The 17,416-nt window shown below is 34.2% G+C and overlaps 3 protein-coding genes across 4 annotated transcripts; all 3 read right to left on the bottom strand.

The window, feature by feature from the left end:
* Positions 1-300: 300 nt before the first annotated feature.
* LOC125220461 lies at positions 301-714 on the bottom strand. The gene has a single exon (XM_048122632.1). The coding sequence runs from the start codon at positions 712-714 to the stop codon at positions 301-303; it is 414 nt and encodes a 137-aa protein (XP_047978589.1).
* Positions 715-4,410: 3,696 nt separating this feature from the next.
* On the bottom strand, positions 4,411-6,839 carry LOC125224547 (GDSL esterase/lipase At4g10955-like). 2 transcript variants are annotated; one of them, XM_048127964.1, is made up of 3 exons: positions 6,733-6,839; positions 6,530-6,636; positions 4,411-5,505 (listed from the first exon to the last, which is right to left on the bottom strand). In XM_048127964.1, the coding sequence occupies exons 2-3, from the start codon at positions 6,589-6,591 to the stop codon at positions 4,572-4,574; spliced, it is 996 nt and encodes a 331-aa protein (XP_047983921.1). In that variant the 5' UTR covers positions 6,592-6,636; positions 6,733-6,839; the 3' UTR covers positions 4,411-4,571. The 2 variants fall into 2 exon arrangements, with proteins under 2 accessions (XP_047983921.1, XP_047983920.1); XM_048127963.1 differs by having other exon boundaries at positions 6,728-6,838.
* Positions 6,840-13,837: 6,998 nt separating this feature from the next.
* Positions 13,838-14,891, bottom strand: LOC125219525 (transcription factor bHLH149-like). Its single transcript, XM_048121525.1, has 2 exons — positions 14,701-14,891; positions 13,838-14,617 (listed from the first exon to the last, which is right to left on the bottom strand). Exon 2 carries the CDS (start codon positions 14,604-14,606, stop codon positions 14,082-14,084), a length of 525 nt encoding a protein of 174 aa, XP_047977482.1. The 5' UTR covers positions 14,607-14,617; positions 14,701-14,891; the 3' UTR covers positions 13,838-14,081.
* Between the last annotated feature and the right edge of the window lie 2,525 nt (positions 14,892-17,416).

The raw sequence follows: 17,416 nt of genomic DNA, 5'->3' as shown, positions 1-17,416 counted from the left end.
GTGGACAATATTTTGTAGACAGATCAAAATGGCAAACATGGAATATAAGTTATAAATAAATTGATTTATAGAGGTAAATGTGGTTCAAATTTTCCTAAATTGAAAAGTTCCTATTTTTAAGATACAGACCATAGAGGAAAGAATGACTCCCTCCGTCCCATAAAAATAATTAATTAAATGTCAGATTATGCTCTAACATAACCTCCAATTTATCGGGCCAACTCATCGAGTTTAGGGTCTTGCTCATTCTGTTTGTGGGCTAATTAGATTGTAATTTTATGGTGATAAAAATTTCTAATCTTAACCCTTTAATTTAGCGTCGGCAGGGAAGGAGCGGGAGAGACCGGTGGGGCTCTTGAAGGTGATCTTTCCGTCGACGTAGATGTCGCAGATGGTGAGCCACATCAGCATCTCCTTCGCCTTGACGCCCGTGAGCTTCTTTATCCTCTTCTGCTCCACGTAGGCCATGACCTCGGCGCCGTAATGCACAGGCCGCCCAATCTTCTCGAAGCGATGGTCACATTTGTTCTTCTGGATGAGCCACACAAAGCCGGTGTCCTTGATGTAGCCGACCTCGATGATGTCACGGAGAGGGAGGAGCCCGTTGGGAAGCCCCATTTCGGTGAGGAGGAACTTGGATTTCTCCTGGAAGATGTCGTCGCCGCGGTACATCTCCGATGCCGCCGCTCTTATTTCATCGGTGATCAGAGACATTTTGATACGTTTATTATTCCACATATCTTGCATTATTATTTAGTTGCATTATTTAGGAATTGCATATCTTTTTCATATCTTTTGTCTTTCTCGTTAAGTTAGTATCCCTGTTATAAATAGGGCTATTGTTATTCTCATTTTTCAATCAAGAAATACAATTACCTTTATCTTATTCGGTATTGATCTTGGTTTAATCGACGGGCAAAGCTCCCGCGACTACCTCGTCTACCTTTTATCCACCTTTTATCCCTTCGACGATCGCCTCCGCGACGCCAGAATCTTGTTAAGAGAAATCATCTCTTAACAATCGGTGCTTCCATTTTCGAACTCATGGCTGAAGTCAATCTTCCTTCATGGTCGGAGATATCGCAAGCATGTGAAGGCTTGCAATTGACTTCAATAGCAGCAACGTGGGAGAATATTCTCACTAGGTTGGCCAGAATCGAGTCCCGATTGCTTGAGCATGAGCGTAGGGCAGCATCCACGCGCCCTCCATTGTGCCCGGAACCTGACCCACCGGACGGACCTCTACTATACGCCGCCGCACAGCCGCAATTCCAGAACACCTGCTACCAGACGCCGCCTCCATACACCCACCAGCAGCATACCCACCTCAACAAATATTCCCAGCCACGCACCTCGTTTGTCAATCACCAAGGACACGTAACTGAGTTTCAGAACCTTTATAATGGTATGAGACATATTAATGAGAGGGAGGAGATGATGGAGATATGGGACACAATCGCGGGTGGTGACTCTGAGGAGAATCGAAAGGGCGTTAGGACCATGGACGATGATAATAATATCGAGGATATACCGCCGCCGACGGATATGCCGGTAATACCCATTGAGGAGCCGAGAGAGGCTGCAGAAGCATCAGATGATAGTAGCATTAAAGAAGCAAGAGCTGGCGTCGAGCGGACGGAGCAGGGACGTCTAAAGAGGCAATCAAGGAAAAGTGGCCTTGGAAAGGTGTTTATGTTATTGTTGAAGCCAGATGATAAGACTAGTAGAATCCATAAACTTGCTCAAGAATTGGTCCACAAATGGAGCCGTCTGATTTTCAACAAGAGTCCACCCTTGGTGAGTTTTTATGGGAATAATGAAGGGAGTTGTTCAACTATTCGGTGTGCGTTTGATCTGGGAGGGAAAAGCTCACGGTTTCTGTTATCATCGTCTCTCTTCGTTGCTTCGTGGTTCCTACCTTGAGGACAAGGTGGATTTTAACCGCGGGGGAGTTGATACGTTTATTATTCCACATATCTTGCATTATTATTTAGTTGCATTATTTAGGAATTGCTTATCTTTTTCATATCTTTTGTCTTTCTCGTTAAGTTAATATCCCTGTTATAAATAGGGCTATTGTTATTCTCATTTTTCAATCAAGAAATACAATTACCTTTATCTTATGTTTATCGCTTATTTCAATTCGGTATTGATCCCGTGACTACCTCGTCTACCTTTTATCCCTCCGACGATCGCCTCCGCGACGCCGGAATCTTGTTAAGAGAAATCATCTCTTAACACATTTTGCTATTTGAAATGAATGCTTTTTGTGAAGTTGAGATGTTGATGGATGGTGGTGTTTATTATATAAATGAGAGCAAAATTAATTTGACCTTAATCTTGCTTCTATCCCCATTAATACCCTTTCAACCACACTGTGCGTACCGACTGCCGAGTTAAAATATTGTTAGAAGTGTTCAGTTTCTTATACTATAAAACAATAGTACCAAAATATAATTTAGAATTAAGTTGTGAGATTATTTAGTGGGAAGTGGTTGGTTATGACTAATTGTCACATGATTATCCATCTAGAACTAAGTTATGGGATTCAATTAACCAAACATAATATGCAAAGGCATATGAGAAAACGCAACTTAAGGACGATTTTCTTTGCAACTTAACGTTTGGTTAATTGAATCTCATGACTTAGTTCTAGATGGATAATCATATGATAATTAGTCATAGCTGAAGTCTTCAGTTATGGTTCTTTTCGAACGCATTAATTTACGCAACTTAAGGACGATTTTCTTTGCAACTTCAGTTATGGTTTTTTTCGAACGCATTAAAAATTCAATTTGTTGCAGTTTCCTTGATGAGAACAGTACGTACACTGCATTGCTAGCTGGAGATGGTCTATTGAACACATTAATACATTATGCCATTGATTGTGATTTTTCTCATTTTTATAACATGGTAAAAACAAAGCTTTTATAACATGGTAAAAACAAAGCAAAAGCTGGATGAATGAATTTCTCAATTTGTTAGACTAATTTACTCTACTCTCTAACATGGGTGTGTGCCAATATCTCGATTAGCAAGGTAAGGTTTAATACATGAAAATCAATTTTAATTTGAATATAATATATAGTTCATCTATAGGCATATTGATCTGCCTAATTATTGATAAATTATCATCTACGATAAACTATCATCTACGACGCGCGCATGGTCACAATTCTCTTTTATGCTTTACTGTTAATACTATTAACTTATGTACTCCCCCGTCCTTGATTAAATGTCTCATATTTGATCGACACGGGTTATAAAATATTGTTTGACTTTATGTAGTAAAGTGGGTAGAAAGTTAGTGGAGTGTAGGGTCTATTTACCAAATATAGTAAAAGTAAAGTGGAACATTTATTGGTAGATGAATGAAAAAAGAAAAAAATGAGACATTTAATGACGGACGAACTTCAAATTCAAGGTCGGTTTATCAGGATGCCAAATTGTAGTGTGTGCCGTGTTAGGATGGTCATATTTCAAAATAAAGATAATTATAAATGGTGCAATCTTAACTAATTATTAAATAACTTATTTAAATCATTAAATGTAATGCAGCCCTTATTAGGTTCTGTATAACGTTTCAAATCTTTCAAGTTATATTGATTTTAACATGAGATGATATGTATATTAATTGGAGTCTATTTTCATGAATATATATCGAGCTACATTAATGTTTTATTAAGAAAGTTTAAATAACTAGCTAGGAAACTTTACTTATATATATTCAAACTATAATAAACTAAAAATTATTGAATTGTTGAATTTTTCTTGATGCGGCAAATGGGATTAAGTAAAATTAGTAAGAAGTAGTGGAGTAATTAATTTTATGGCTTTATGTATCATCTACCGAGTAGGATTAGGACACCTGTAAAGCTTGGAAACAATAGTATGTATCGTATAATAAATTAGGAAAAGGATAGCCAGGCGTTAATATTGAATTGACTTAAAGGTTTATATCAGCATATTAAAGGAGGATTGCAGGTGGTTGGAGGGAGTGAAGTAAACACAAAACCAGAAGTAACTATTCTTGTATAGTTGGAACTTGGAAGGGAGGTAGAGGAAGATGGAGAGATAAATGCACAGGGTGATTCTGTATTGGGATTTGGGGTAAAGGTAGCTAGATATACACAAATGATTTATTCATAAAAAAGCCGTTAGCTAGAATATCAGGGGAAGAGATAAAGATATATAGCTTTAGAATGTTAAATACACCATATGAGTTAATAATATTAGGGTAAGAGATAAAAAAAAATATTATCCAATCATATTTTAAAAAGAATATATGAAACACATGTCATTAAATGCGTAATAATATATGCATAAGCTACATCTATGTCCTTAAATAGGTATATTTAATAAACACATTAAAGTAATACACAAAATATAAATTTAATTAAAACTAAAATATAAAATACAATTACAATTTCAACCCTATTATGACAATACATTATGTCAAAAATTCATGCTCCTTGAAAAATAATACACTACGTACTCCATAGAAAAGAGTAAATGACGGTATAGTTTATAACATACAAGTCATTATCTTTTGAATTTTTGCATCCTGAACATTATGAGACGGGGAACTCTTGTGTAGAAAATGGTTGGTTAAGATTAAAAGTGTATTTATGAGCTCTCAACTCAATTTCAGGTCTCCACCACTGATAAATCCCATGAGCTTTTTTCCAGTGCGCCAGAGGAGCCAGAGTGTGGTTCACTACGAGGACAGCCGACGCAATGAGATGCGTCGAGTCTGCCCCGAGGAGGAGCCCCCGTAGCGTGTACTGCGCCGTGGGCATCCTCCTTCGTTCAAAGTACTTTATGTAGCCACGGCAAAGAAAGTCCTTGGGATGCACAAACAGATGCGGGTGCCAACAAGAGCACGCCGCGAAGGCCGCCTCGTCGTCGCCGTCGTCAATCCTAAATGTCCTGGCAACTTCCACCAGCACCCCCACCAACGAGCGCCCGATCCGGTTGGTCGACCCGACGAAGGGTGGGTTGAACAAGAAGGCCTTGAGGGGAAACGGATTGCCGCCGCCGTGGCCCTTCGCCATGTCCTTCCCCACGAGGAGTGCCGTGGCCGCGCCTTGCGAGTGCCCTGCGATCCAGACGTTGTCGATGCCGAAAGCGTTGACTGCGCCACGCACGGCTTCTCGAGCCCTCTCGAAGCGGTCCGTCTCATGGAGCGTGTGGATCCCGATGCAAAAGTTCACATTGGTGTCCCTTATGAAGCCGGCAATATCTTTGGTGTTGGTGCCCCTGAAGGCCACCACGCAGCTAGGCTGGTATTGCTGGTTTTGTATGAGATGATCATACACTAACACGGCGCCGAATATGGTGGATCGGTTGTCTTCGAGCACTTCGGATAACTTGAAACCGAAACCCTCCCACCACGGATGCGCGAGGGCTTCGGCCCCTTGTCGTTTTTGGAGCCGGTCAAGCTCCAAAACGTAAGCGCCTCGAACCAAACTAGCTGCAACCGATTTTTGGTCACACAAACTTGACCTGCACAATTTATTTCATCATCACCACCAAAATAACTCAAATCACTTGAATTAACTAACCTAAGAGAATAAATGTCTCACGGGACTGGCTTGAGTTTTCATAAATTGTGGTCCTACTTTTATATAATAATTTTATAATAAAATAAGAATGAAATAAGTTAGTGGAATGTACGATCAATCTAGATTTTCCTGTAAATACACCAACTTCAACATTTTATGTTTTTTCCACAAACTTTTATTTTTGAATCTAAATACATGAATTTTTTTTTCTGATTTTTCCTTAAAAAATATTTTTTCTATAAATTGAAGTTGATGTGTACGTCGGATGTGCCAACGTGGCCAAAAAGCGATGAATATTGAAGCTGAAAAATACACGAACTTTCATTATTTTCTAGAATTTTCCTTGAACTTTGAAATTTTCTGAAAAATTTCCTAAACCTTATTTTTTTCCCCAAAGATAGATTTTTTCTAAATCATTTAATGTCAACACCTTTATAAATTTAGGTGTAAATATTAATTTTATATATATCAAAGTGTATGGAGCGTGAATTTTTTAAAATAATACTACTCCATTTTAATAATATATTTCAAATCATATCATTTAAATAAAAAAAATTATATAATCAAAATAAAATATGAGTGTATGTAATTTAAATCATGAAAATAAAGCATTAGTTTATAAAAATAAACAATCATCTTTCTAATCAAATACAATTTGAAACACAAATATCTTTAACTCACAACAATATCTTAAAATTTGTTAATTTTTCAAGACATTAGACAGTTAAATATAATTTTAAAAAATTATTTTTTAAAACAACTAAATATTAGTAATAATTTAGGAAAAAGGTAAATTATTAGTATTATTTTGATTGAAGTTATTTATTGGGAAAATATTTTTAGAAAATCTCATTCTTCATGTATTTCAATTAGAAAGAAAGAAGCAAATTTTAAGAGAAAAATCAGAAAATATCAGTAGTTAATGTTTATCTTCTCTTTCAAAATACCCATAGAAGAAGATGTACCAATCAATTGTTGATGGCAGTTGGGATGGTCCGGAAACGTGAAATTTCTCCTTGTCTGACATGGTGGTGGGTTTCTGAAAACTTGCACAATAGCTATTCTTTAAAACCTGCATAAATCAACAAACATAACGACTAAGAAAAGAAAACAATAAAACGCCCAACTTTTTTACTAATAAGAGATGATGAAAGAAATCTAGCCTGACTTGAATTTGCAGCAGAAGTGGAAAACAAAATATCTGCAGGCAACAATTAGTAGAGAAATATCTAAGCGAAAAAGGGAGAATTACTTAATGGTATAACTAATTGACATGGGAAATAGCTATGCCTGTTTCAATGAAATTTCATCTTTTTATAGTCAAGAGTCAAGACTCAAGTCAACGTGTGTTAAAGCGTGTAGTCACACGTACGTCATCGCATGATGTATGCATACATGTATGCACAATAGCTTGTGAATTGCTTCTGAGGATGGAGAGTGTTTTAAAATGAAATAAAAAATTTTGCTTTTGGGATGGAGGGAAAAAATAAAAGATACTAATATAAGTAGGAGAGGACGAAGCAGAAAGAATAAAGTAAGAAAGAGAGAAAGGTATGAGTCAGAAAATATGTCACTTTTACTAGAAAATGAAATGACTTTACTATTCCCTCCGTCCTATAAAAGTATGCACCATTTTCGTTTTAGTCCGTCCCACAAGAATATATATTTTTCAATTTTGGAAACTTTTTTCTCTCTATTGAGATGAGACTCATTCTCCACTAACAATACTTTAATTACTCTTTCTCTCTACCTCTCTCTTACTTTACCACTTTCACATTAAAATCCGTGCCGAACCCAAAGTGCATATTCTTTAAGAACAGAGGGAGTATTATGGAACACCCAAAAAATAATGACTCTACTATTATGAAACGGAGGGAGCATTAATTTAAAATTTGTATAAATAACATAAAAATTAAACTTATTTTAAGAAATTTTAAAGTATTATTTAGAATTAGAATATTTCTTATTAATACTACAATTTTTAATTTATTTATTTTTTCCTATATTATTAAAATCTAACATATACTCCATCCGTCCGTCATTACGAGTCTCATTTATGGGTGGCACGTGTTTTAAGAAATGTTAAGAAAAGTGGGTGGAAAAAGTTAGTGGAATAAGGGTCCTACTTGTTTATATTAGTTTTAAATGAAATGTGAATGGAATGAGTTAGTGGAAGGTGGGACCCTATTACCATTTATGGAAAAAGTAAACCGTGCTAACTATTTAAGTTGTTAACTCTGCTAACTCATTAATACAATGTATTAAAAATGTCAATACGGTGACATCAAAATGTCAACACATAATATCAATACATTATATTGAAGTTCAACAAAATTATGTGTTGACATTTTAATATTATCGTGTGACATTTTTAATACATTGCATTGATGAGTTAGCAAGTTAATTAACAACTTAAGAAAGTTAGCAATTGATTACACCCTTATATATCATACTATATAAAATGGAAGATTTTTTTATATTTATTTTACTATAAAAATAATTAATGAAATATCGAATTATGTGTCGAACATAAAGATATAGTAATCGATAATGGTTGTACCTACGTCCAATCTATCGGGCCAACTCTTTATGTTTATGGTCTGGTGGCCCTCTTCTTTTTTGTGGGCTCATTAGGTTGTAATTTTATGGTGTTAAAAATTTCTAATCTTAACCTATTAATTTAGTGAGTTATTCAAATCAGCCACGAGTTGTGGATTGCATTGACATCTATCTATACATATATAAAAAATGCGAGTTTTGGTCACTTTTGAATATTCATGAGTTTTGGATTAAATTTATACTAATATTTAGGAGTTTTGGGTGATGGGTACTAAATACTTTGAGAATAATATTGACTTTATTGTTCAATGTTAATCATTGAAACATTCAATTATTAATACTTTGGAAATATTTGACTTCATTGTTCAATGTTAATTATTGAAACATTCAATTATTAATACTTGGGAATAATATTGACTTTATTGTTCACTGTTAATTATTGAAACGTTCAATAACTAACAAAAATGCCATTTGAACAATTTTATATAATATTAAAAAAAATGTAAATGCCACTTTAATGGATATAAATTCTTGAAATAAGTGGGAAAGTTAAAAAGGTTTTTTTTTATTATTATGAAAATAAATGGGGGAAATAAAAAGGGTGGAGGAAGTGGAAAAGGTTATGGAAGTAAATTTTGATGCTTTTATGTGGAATATAAATGAGGGAAACGAGCTATGAAAAGCATGCCAAAAATTTCGGCCTATCGGTTTAGTTTCAGCTTCATTCACTTGCTTCGTCTCTGCAATTGCATCCAAAAACAAAAGGTATAAGAAATTTGTTTGATTTCCTTACTTTCCCATTATTTAATTGCGTTATGCATTCATAGGAATCAACTAAGCTCAAGTTTAATTATTTCCACAAAGTTTTTGAAGTTTTAGCTTTGCTCAAAGGATTGAATTTTTTGCAGCTAAGAAGTGGACAAGAAAAAGTGACATGAAAAACGGCGTGATAATGGAGAAGGAATAAGCTAAATAATACTCGTACTACATTGGAACCTTGAAAAACTTCAACAGATGATGCAGTCATTTCCCTTTTTTATATTTTTTGATTAAAAATTTGGTTAATTTGATGAATGTTTTGAAATTCTTTGCATATCTTAGTTATATGATGTGCTAGGGATTTAATTTTGTGATAGTCGGCAGATTCATGTATAACCACAGTCATATAAATTTGATGTTATGTTGGAATTGGTGGGAGAAATGAAAAGCTTAATTCGAAGAGTAAGTCAAGTTGGACACAATGACTAATGTAATGAGGATTAACAAAGGAAGAGTCCAACAAGAAGATAAATATTTTCCGACCCTATGCCATCATCCATCATTAATTTGATCAAAGCCACCTTTTGCATGACCAAAATTTATTTTGTATCTCTTGTCACAAGTTGACACTGAACAGGAAAGAGCAGATTTTGCACCACAAACAACGCATCTCGCCTTCATTTCACTTGAGTTCCGGCTTTAAATTCACCTATTATATATTGTGACTGCTTGATTCTATTGCTTTAAATTCACTCTCAACTCTAATTTTTATGTGTTCTTAGTGTGCATTTGCAATTTTTTTATTGGATATCCAAAAAGATAATCAATACTTATGGACTAATTTGAATAATTTTTTATTTATTTTTTACTTTAATGCATAGTTTTATATTATAAGTATATAATTTTACAAATAAATATATGTGTCGTGCATCGCACGGGCGTCAATTTATTGATAGCCCGGGAAAAATAGCCCGACGTCAATTACTTGATAGCCTGGGAAGAAATTGAAAGAATGATTCCCTTATTTAGGTATGCAAGTAGATGCCCATATGAAATGCCTAAACCAGAGAGAGAGAGGGAAAAACTGCCCTAACCCAGAGAGAACAAAAATGCTTCCGAATCGGCCCAAAAAATACCACAGTTGGATTTCTTTTTTCATTTATTCGTACTGATTGGTTTGCAGAAAACTGCTAAAAAACGTGGATTGCGTTCGTAGTTTCCCATGATCTAAAAAACAAGAGAGGTGATATAAACGAACGCATGAAAAACACAGTCATACAGTGAAATCGAAAATTAACAGAAGTGCTACATGAGTATTTTTTAAAATTTTATTTTTTAAGTTGTAGGACGGCAAGAGCTATTATAAATATAATAGTACCAAAAAAGAGATGGGTGTCTTTAATTGAAATTCACATGGATGCATGTGAGATTGTTGGCACAGTGATTTAAAACAATGTGGCACACATCATCATTTTCTGAATAATAAAACAAATTTTTGTTTTAGTCACTGTTTATATGTATATATAGTAGTAATATATACTCCCTAGTCCCTATGATGTGCCTCACAATCACACACATATATTTGCTTTGCTGGCTGCATCACAACCATAGGAATGTTGGGATTATATATTATACTACTAATTTATATTAGTGTTATGGAAATCTCTATCATATACATCGATATTGTTTTAACTATGCGATGATGTGCAATTTGTACTATAGTACTCCATGCATTCCATTGATATATATAAGCGTCTCAAACCTTTCAAGTTGCATAGATTAAAAAGTACATATGATGTGTTTGATAAGATCAAAATATCAAGATAAAAAATTATATATGATTATTTCTAATTATTTGATATCATTAAACTTAATTCAACGCCCAATGTAAGATAAAGGTCCGCCTCAACCTTGTCAAAATTATAACTTTAACCATGTTTACGCAAACCACCAATTTATCAAGTTAAACCACTATTATCTATAATACACAAATTTAGATAAATTTCTTTTCTATCAGACAACAAAGAAATGGAACTATAAAATTGAATTACAAATAAAACAATACAATAGTAGTATTTAGTTGAATCGAAGAGTGTCTTTTTCCGCAATACAAATCTCAATAGTGCTCTCAGTTTAGGCGTGTCGTTCTCAAAGATAAAATGACTACACTTTGTTTGTTACAGCAATATATGCAGACAAAACTTCAACTTAGAAAATGCAGATAGAGAGCGTATACTAATTCAGATAAAAGTGTCTTGGTTTAGAGAATGCATGAGTATGCCTCCCTATTATAGGCCAGACCTACTATATGTGGAGCATGTGGAATCAATGCAGAGTCAACTCTGCTAATAATATTAGAGTATACCTTGGATGTTACAGACGTTACAAACATCTATCATGAAGCATGAACCTGGACTGATGTATTTGTACACCTCTCATGTTGTTGTTCGTTCAAAGGACATATCTGGACTATCATTTCATTGTACACACATGGAAAACTGTGTGTCAAGCCACATATGCTTATTTTCCACGTTGTTTTTGGTCTACTCAAATTACATTGATCGAACTAGGTTCCAACACAACTAGAGAATACACTTTTAAATAGGCAAATACTAAATTGTGCAAAAAATCAACTATCCATATATGTATAAATTATGCTACGAAAAAAATTGTTTATATACGATTTCTTAATGCTTCCAACTTCCAAGTTTGATCAACATCATAAACCTTTCTCTTAGTTGCACACCCTTACCCTTGATGGCGACCACACTCTCTCACTCCAACAAATGACAATATTTGGGACTCTCACTCCATCACGCGTCTTGCTTTTTGTGTCTTGCCTCTTGACACTATTTCTGAGAGTCACTTTATTTTTCCAGTTTCTTCTCTACTAATATGACATAATCCGAATAATATTTCAAGAGAGCAAGGCTAATTAAAATTGAGGAAGTTGATGAAAGAATAAGTTAAGAGTCACAATTGGAAAAGAGGGAAATAAAGTGGGGGTTAATATATGTGGATGAATACTCAAAGTAGTGAATTACATTAAAGTTTCTATATATTTGGGTATGTTATACTTAAATGTTGAAAGATAATATATTTATATGACTCAATATGCAGCTATCAATTTTCATGAAAAGGGGAGAGGGAGCATAAAGTTGAGAGGATTTGAATGTTTAATAGGAATGTCACATGTGGTGTATAAGTGGGGGTGGGGCTTTACACAACATGACAGGCCATTTTTGTTGGAAAATTAGGCTGTTCTTTTGGCGGAATTTTACCTACTTTTAATTTGTGAGGTTTTATTTCTCTCTCGACTATAATAAAACTTTAGATGTTATTAATATGATGTATATAGACTAAATGAGTTCTTTCTCCTAATATGCTAATCTTTTCGGATGAGTTTTCATGTTTGATTTGTATCATACATTCACACAAGTCACACAACATTCAAGCTACTACATTGATACGCATGCTATTTTGCTTTGTGTTTCAACGAAATACTTAAGAATGGGAGGGACGAATAGACAATGAGAAACAAAGCGGTATAAGTAGAAAGGAAGAAGAACTATAGGTGTTGAAAAGAATCCCACATTTTCACTTAGCTTCCTGTAGTTAAATTCCCACCCAAATTTTTAGGCAGTATATTAATTTAGTATATTATATCATATATATAACATATATTCTTCTAATATATTTTTATATAATAAATATTATATATATTATATTAATTTTATATTATATATATTTATATTCTATTAGTATATATAAAATAAAATAAATTAGATATATTAAAATATACTATTTTTTTCGGTTTTTCGGTTTTGTTTTGAAATTTCGGTTTTTTCGGTAGTTCGGTTTTTTAAGTTCGGTTCGGTTCGGTTTCAATTTTAACCTAAATTCGGTTTTTCGGGTTCAGTTCGGTTTGGACGAAAAATCGAACCGAAACCCGAATGCACACCCCTAGGCAGTACTAGTTGATATACTGTATAGATTTTAATTTCATCAAATTTAAACCTATCAATTTTTAAAATCCAAATTAATTATAAATGATAGTAATTATTAGTATGTACTAAGGGATTGTATCACACTAATGATAGATATATTGCATATCATTCCCTTTTTTTTAATTAAAAATTAACACATTTTTTCGATTAAAAGTTGACTTTACTTTCTCTTACTTTTCTCTCTCTTCATATCTCTACCTTCATTTTCCACTTTATTCTCCCTTTAATTAACTCACCTAACACAATTTTTTTTAATCTCCGTGCCGAAAAGAAACGCCTCCATTACTATAGAACGGAGGGAGTATGAATTTTTGGTTCGATGACACATCTCATAAACGTGTGTTTGCTACTCCCTTCGTCCACAAAAAATAAAACAATTTGTGTATGACACATGTGTTTTAATGTAGAATTGGTAAAGTAAGAGAGAAGGAGGAAAAAAGTAAGAGGAGAAGGAGAAAAAGTAATTGAGAAGTAGTGCTAGTGGAATGATGTGTATTTATTATTAGTTGAAGATTTTTCATAAATGAATGTGCTCTATTTTTTGTGGACGGCCAAAAATGAATAATTGTGCTCTATTTTTTGTGGACGAATGAGAGTATTTATTAATAATACCACCTGTTCCGGTTTTCCAGGAAGTGTAACCGGTAGTGAAAAAGGAGCCAATTTTGAATTTATATTGACGGTTCCTGTCCTAAATAAAGTTATGAAAATAAACATTGATTTAATAATGAAACGTTTATAAGTAGATTTAAGTGACAAAAAACTCTAATGTATTATTTTCTCCATTCCAATTTTCATCGATGATGCTACTCGCGAATGTACTTCTATAATAAACTAAGCCATCATATATAAAGAGATAGATAAGTAGAAGAACAAAACAGAAATAGAAAAACCTAATCTAATAATTGAGTAGCTAGTGGGGAATCAAATGAAATGGCGCAAACAATATAAAAACAAAATATGAGTTGGCATGTCACAATTCATAAACCCAAAGAATAAATAAATCTAATTTAAAGTCAAATAAATATCAAAAAAACAAATGACAGATCGGGTATGCTAACTTCTACGCCAGGCAAATTTTTAAAAAAAAACATGAATATATCAACCTTAATTATTAACATACACTTAAAAATTAAAAAAAAACTTTAACCCCAAAAAAAATTAATCAAAAGAAACAGACAAAAAAAAACACCTAAGCTGGGGCGGCGGCGCCGGCATTGAGCAGGCCGGTGAGAAAAGTCATAGCTTTGACTTGCATTTCCAAAGCCGCAATATAATCGGTAGTTTCTTCTAGAAGGTTCGGCAGCGAGACCTTCCGGCACCCGGGGACCAACCGGCTCAACACCTTCACTTTGCTCTCCACCGGCGGGAGTTTCTTCGCCGGCTTTCTCGGGCGCGATTTTCCGGCGGAAGGCCTCGCCGCCTTTTTGTGCTTCCGGTTGATTTGCGCGAGGCGGAGGCTGAGCCGGTTGGTCAGGATGGCTCTGCTCCACCGGGTCCTGCCCCGGGCGGAGGCCGCCAGGACCCGGTCGGCGGCGTCTCGGACGCCGCCGTGGCCGCCGCGGCGGACGTGGCGGAGCGCGTCGATGAGCTTCGACGAGTAGATTTGCTGCTCCGCCTGCGTCCGCCACCGGGTCGGACCCGTTTCCGGTTGAATCCGGGTTTGGGAATCCGGGTCGATTTTGCGACGCTTGCGCGAATTCGACGATTCCGCCATTGAAAAGTCAACTGCAAAAAAGTAACGGAAATTGGATAAAATCAAAATCAAATCAATTCACCTCAAATCAAATCAAATAAATTATATACGATACCCGATCAAAGGGGGAAACGGTTTGTAGAGAGAGAAACAGAGAAATTGAATTGGAGGAAGAATAGGGAAGAAGAAGTGGAGCACTAGTTGAGACTTGAGAGAGAGATGGGAAGAAACGACAACACACGCGTCTTTTGTCTATTCATCAATTTATTGCGCTGCCATGTTACTCTTTTTTCCCTCTCTACTTTTCATGTGCTAAAAACCAGGTAGCTGTTAATATATGCATTACAATTACACCATTTTCTTACTAAATTTATTAATGAAAATCTAAAATATGTAAAACAAAAGAGAACGTACAACTTAGACCTGACCGCGCGCATCCACACAATGTGCAGTGCACAATAGACAAGAAACTGAAGGTGTAAATATGAAGCATTCAATTTTCGGTATTTTTTAATTAATTGTGTAGGTATTCAATAATAAATGTGAGGTTTAAATTGCCATTAACTTATCGTTACACATCATGTCAAAATCGGCGATGAGATGGTTCAACGAATTTAAGTTTTCCTAACTAAAAACAACAAATTCCTGCGTTACTTTAAACATAAGTTTGTCTACACATCTTACACCTACACTTAATTCTAAATTGTCGAAATGTTTAATTTTTTGTTTTCTCTTGAAGCTATTTTATTAATTCTTGGTCTTTTTCAAATATGATAGTGTTACGATGAAGCAAATCTCCGAAAATTCAATCACTAAAAACAATCAATGGATTTAAATTTTCTAACATAAGGTCGTGACAAAGTAAAACGAGTTGAAGGTGAAATGTGTCAATCAGCTACGCTAGTACTGGGCCCCTATATAGAATGATATCTCCAAATCCGTTTGCATCTTTATCAATTGGGGTAGCAAACATTGTTTGAAAGATATTTGTCAATTGGCGAATGAGGCTTTCTTCACTTTCAGAGAGTACTTATTAGTGGTACTACCACCATCAATCTTAATGTCGCGATAGAGGAAAATCTACCATTTTTCTCATCATAGGCGCCGAAAAGCTGTCCCACGTAGATAAAGCGGCCAAGAGGAAGGGGGAGGTTGCGGCGACTTTGAGCAATGTACCCATCCAAGCCCCTCAAATTGTCCGGTAATCCATCAAGAGATGCTTAACATAATTCGGAAATAATTTAGAATTTTAAATTATGCATTGTTTGGTTTTTTATTTAGTACTATATTTTAGAAATAATTTATTGTAATTTTAAATTAAATAACTTTTAAATGTTTAGTTCATTTTTAAAATGATATGAAAATAAAGAATAATTAATCGATAAAATAAAAACTAAACTTAAGGTATGATTTGGAGTATATATAGCTGTTGTGGGTGATTTGAGTTTGAAGTATAAGACTAATTTAGTAATTTATTTGTTAAAAAATGAATTTGTGATATGATTAATGATATGGAATGAAATTGAATTAGAAATGGCATAAGTATTAATTAATTCAACCACCGACTTTCATATTTGTTCCGCTAGATTTTCTTTAAATGTTATGTTTGTTCGTGGTAGGTTTTGCATTTACTTGGCAACTTTGCAGAATATTCTATTATTGTTGGGCTATAGATGGCAAAATAGCGAAACTTCAAGAATTTCATTGATAACTTTGGCGTAAAAACTCACGTATAGACATAGTGCTTCACCATGAAAATACATGTACTGTAGGTATAATATGAAAAGGAACATGCACTGGTAAAATATATAAAATGTGATTGTTCCATTGTAGTATTACATTCGTCCGCGGTTAAACATCTCATATTACAATTTTAAAATATCCGTCACTAAATATCTCATTTCATTTTTTTTTAGTTTTGGTAACTTAAATCACATACTCCATATTAGCACATCTTCTTTGAATTTTATTATAAAATTATACTATAAAATTAGATTATACATTCCACTATAACTTTCTACGTCTAACTTGTATCGAATTAAAATGTGATATTTAATGCCGGACGCCCGCCGGACGAAGAGAGCACATTTCAATCTATCAATAATCATAACAATTATGATAACAAAGCCCAATTTAGTTGGTAATATATTTTTCTTAATCCAATAAATTGCTGTTTTGTATAGTATCATTTTGGATGCACGTGAAACTAAACAAATAACCGTACTCGTTTCTAAAACCAATAAACATTAGGACAAAGTAACTGGTTTTTGCAGACAAATATATATTTGCTATTGCAATATCCTATGTTAAGTGGAGTATTAAAATTGCGAGTGCGTATTTATGTAATAACAAATCTAAACCTCCAAATCAATAACAATTAATACAATGTTAGAAAACAATTTCATTTGGCCGTCACAACTCGCACACACACAAAAAAGAAAAAGAAATCTTGTCTTACAATGTGGGGAAAATAATTAAGTCACGTTGTTCCTTAGCAACCTTCTTAATTAAAATTGATTTGTTCGTTAAATATAGGGAGATGGTTCGTGTTACTTGATAACTAGTCTACATATGTGCTTTGTTGAATTTAATAGTAAAGCTTCATTGCTTTTAAATGAAGCAAAAATCATGTGAAGGATAATAGGCAACACATGGTCTGGTGCAGCACTGTACTTATTTACCGATTTGTACACATTCAATTCTACCACAACTTATACAACTTGCACATATAATGGCTAATTAAATCGATATTAATTTTCAATTTTATCGTTTAATTAAATAATACAGCCAATTGACGGAGCACGGTAATATATACAATACGTAACAAATTA

Source organism: Salvia hispanica, chromosome 4 (assembly GCF_023119035.1).
Source record: "Salvia hispanica cultivar TCC Black 2014 chromosome 4, UniMelb_Shisp_WGS_1.0, whole genome shotgun sequence".
In the NCBI taxonomy this organism is placed as follows: Eukaryota; Viridiplantae; Streptophyta; class Magnoliopsida; order Lamiales; family Lamiaceae; genus Salvia; species Salvia hispanica.
The sequence above is the reverse complement of the archived record's forward strand: the minus strand, read 5'-3'. Positions and strand labels throughout refer to the sequence as shown.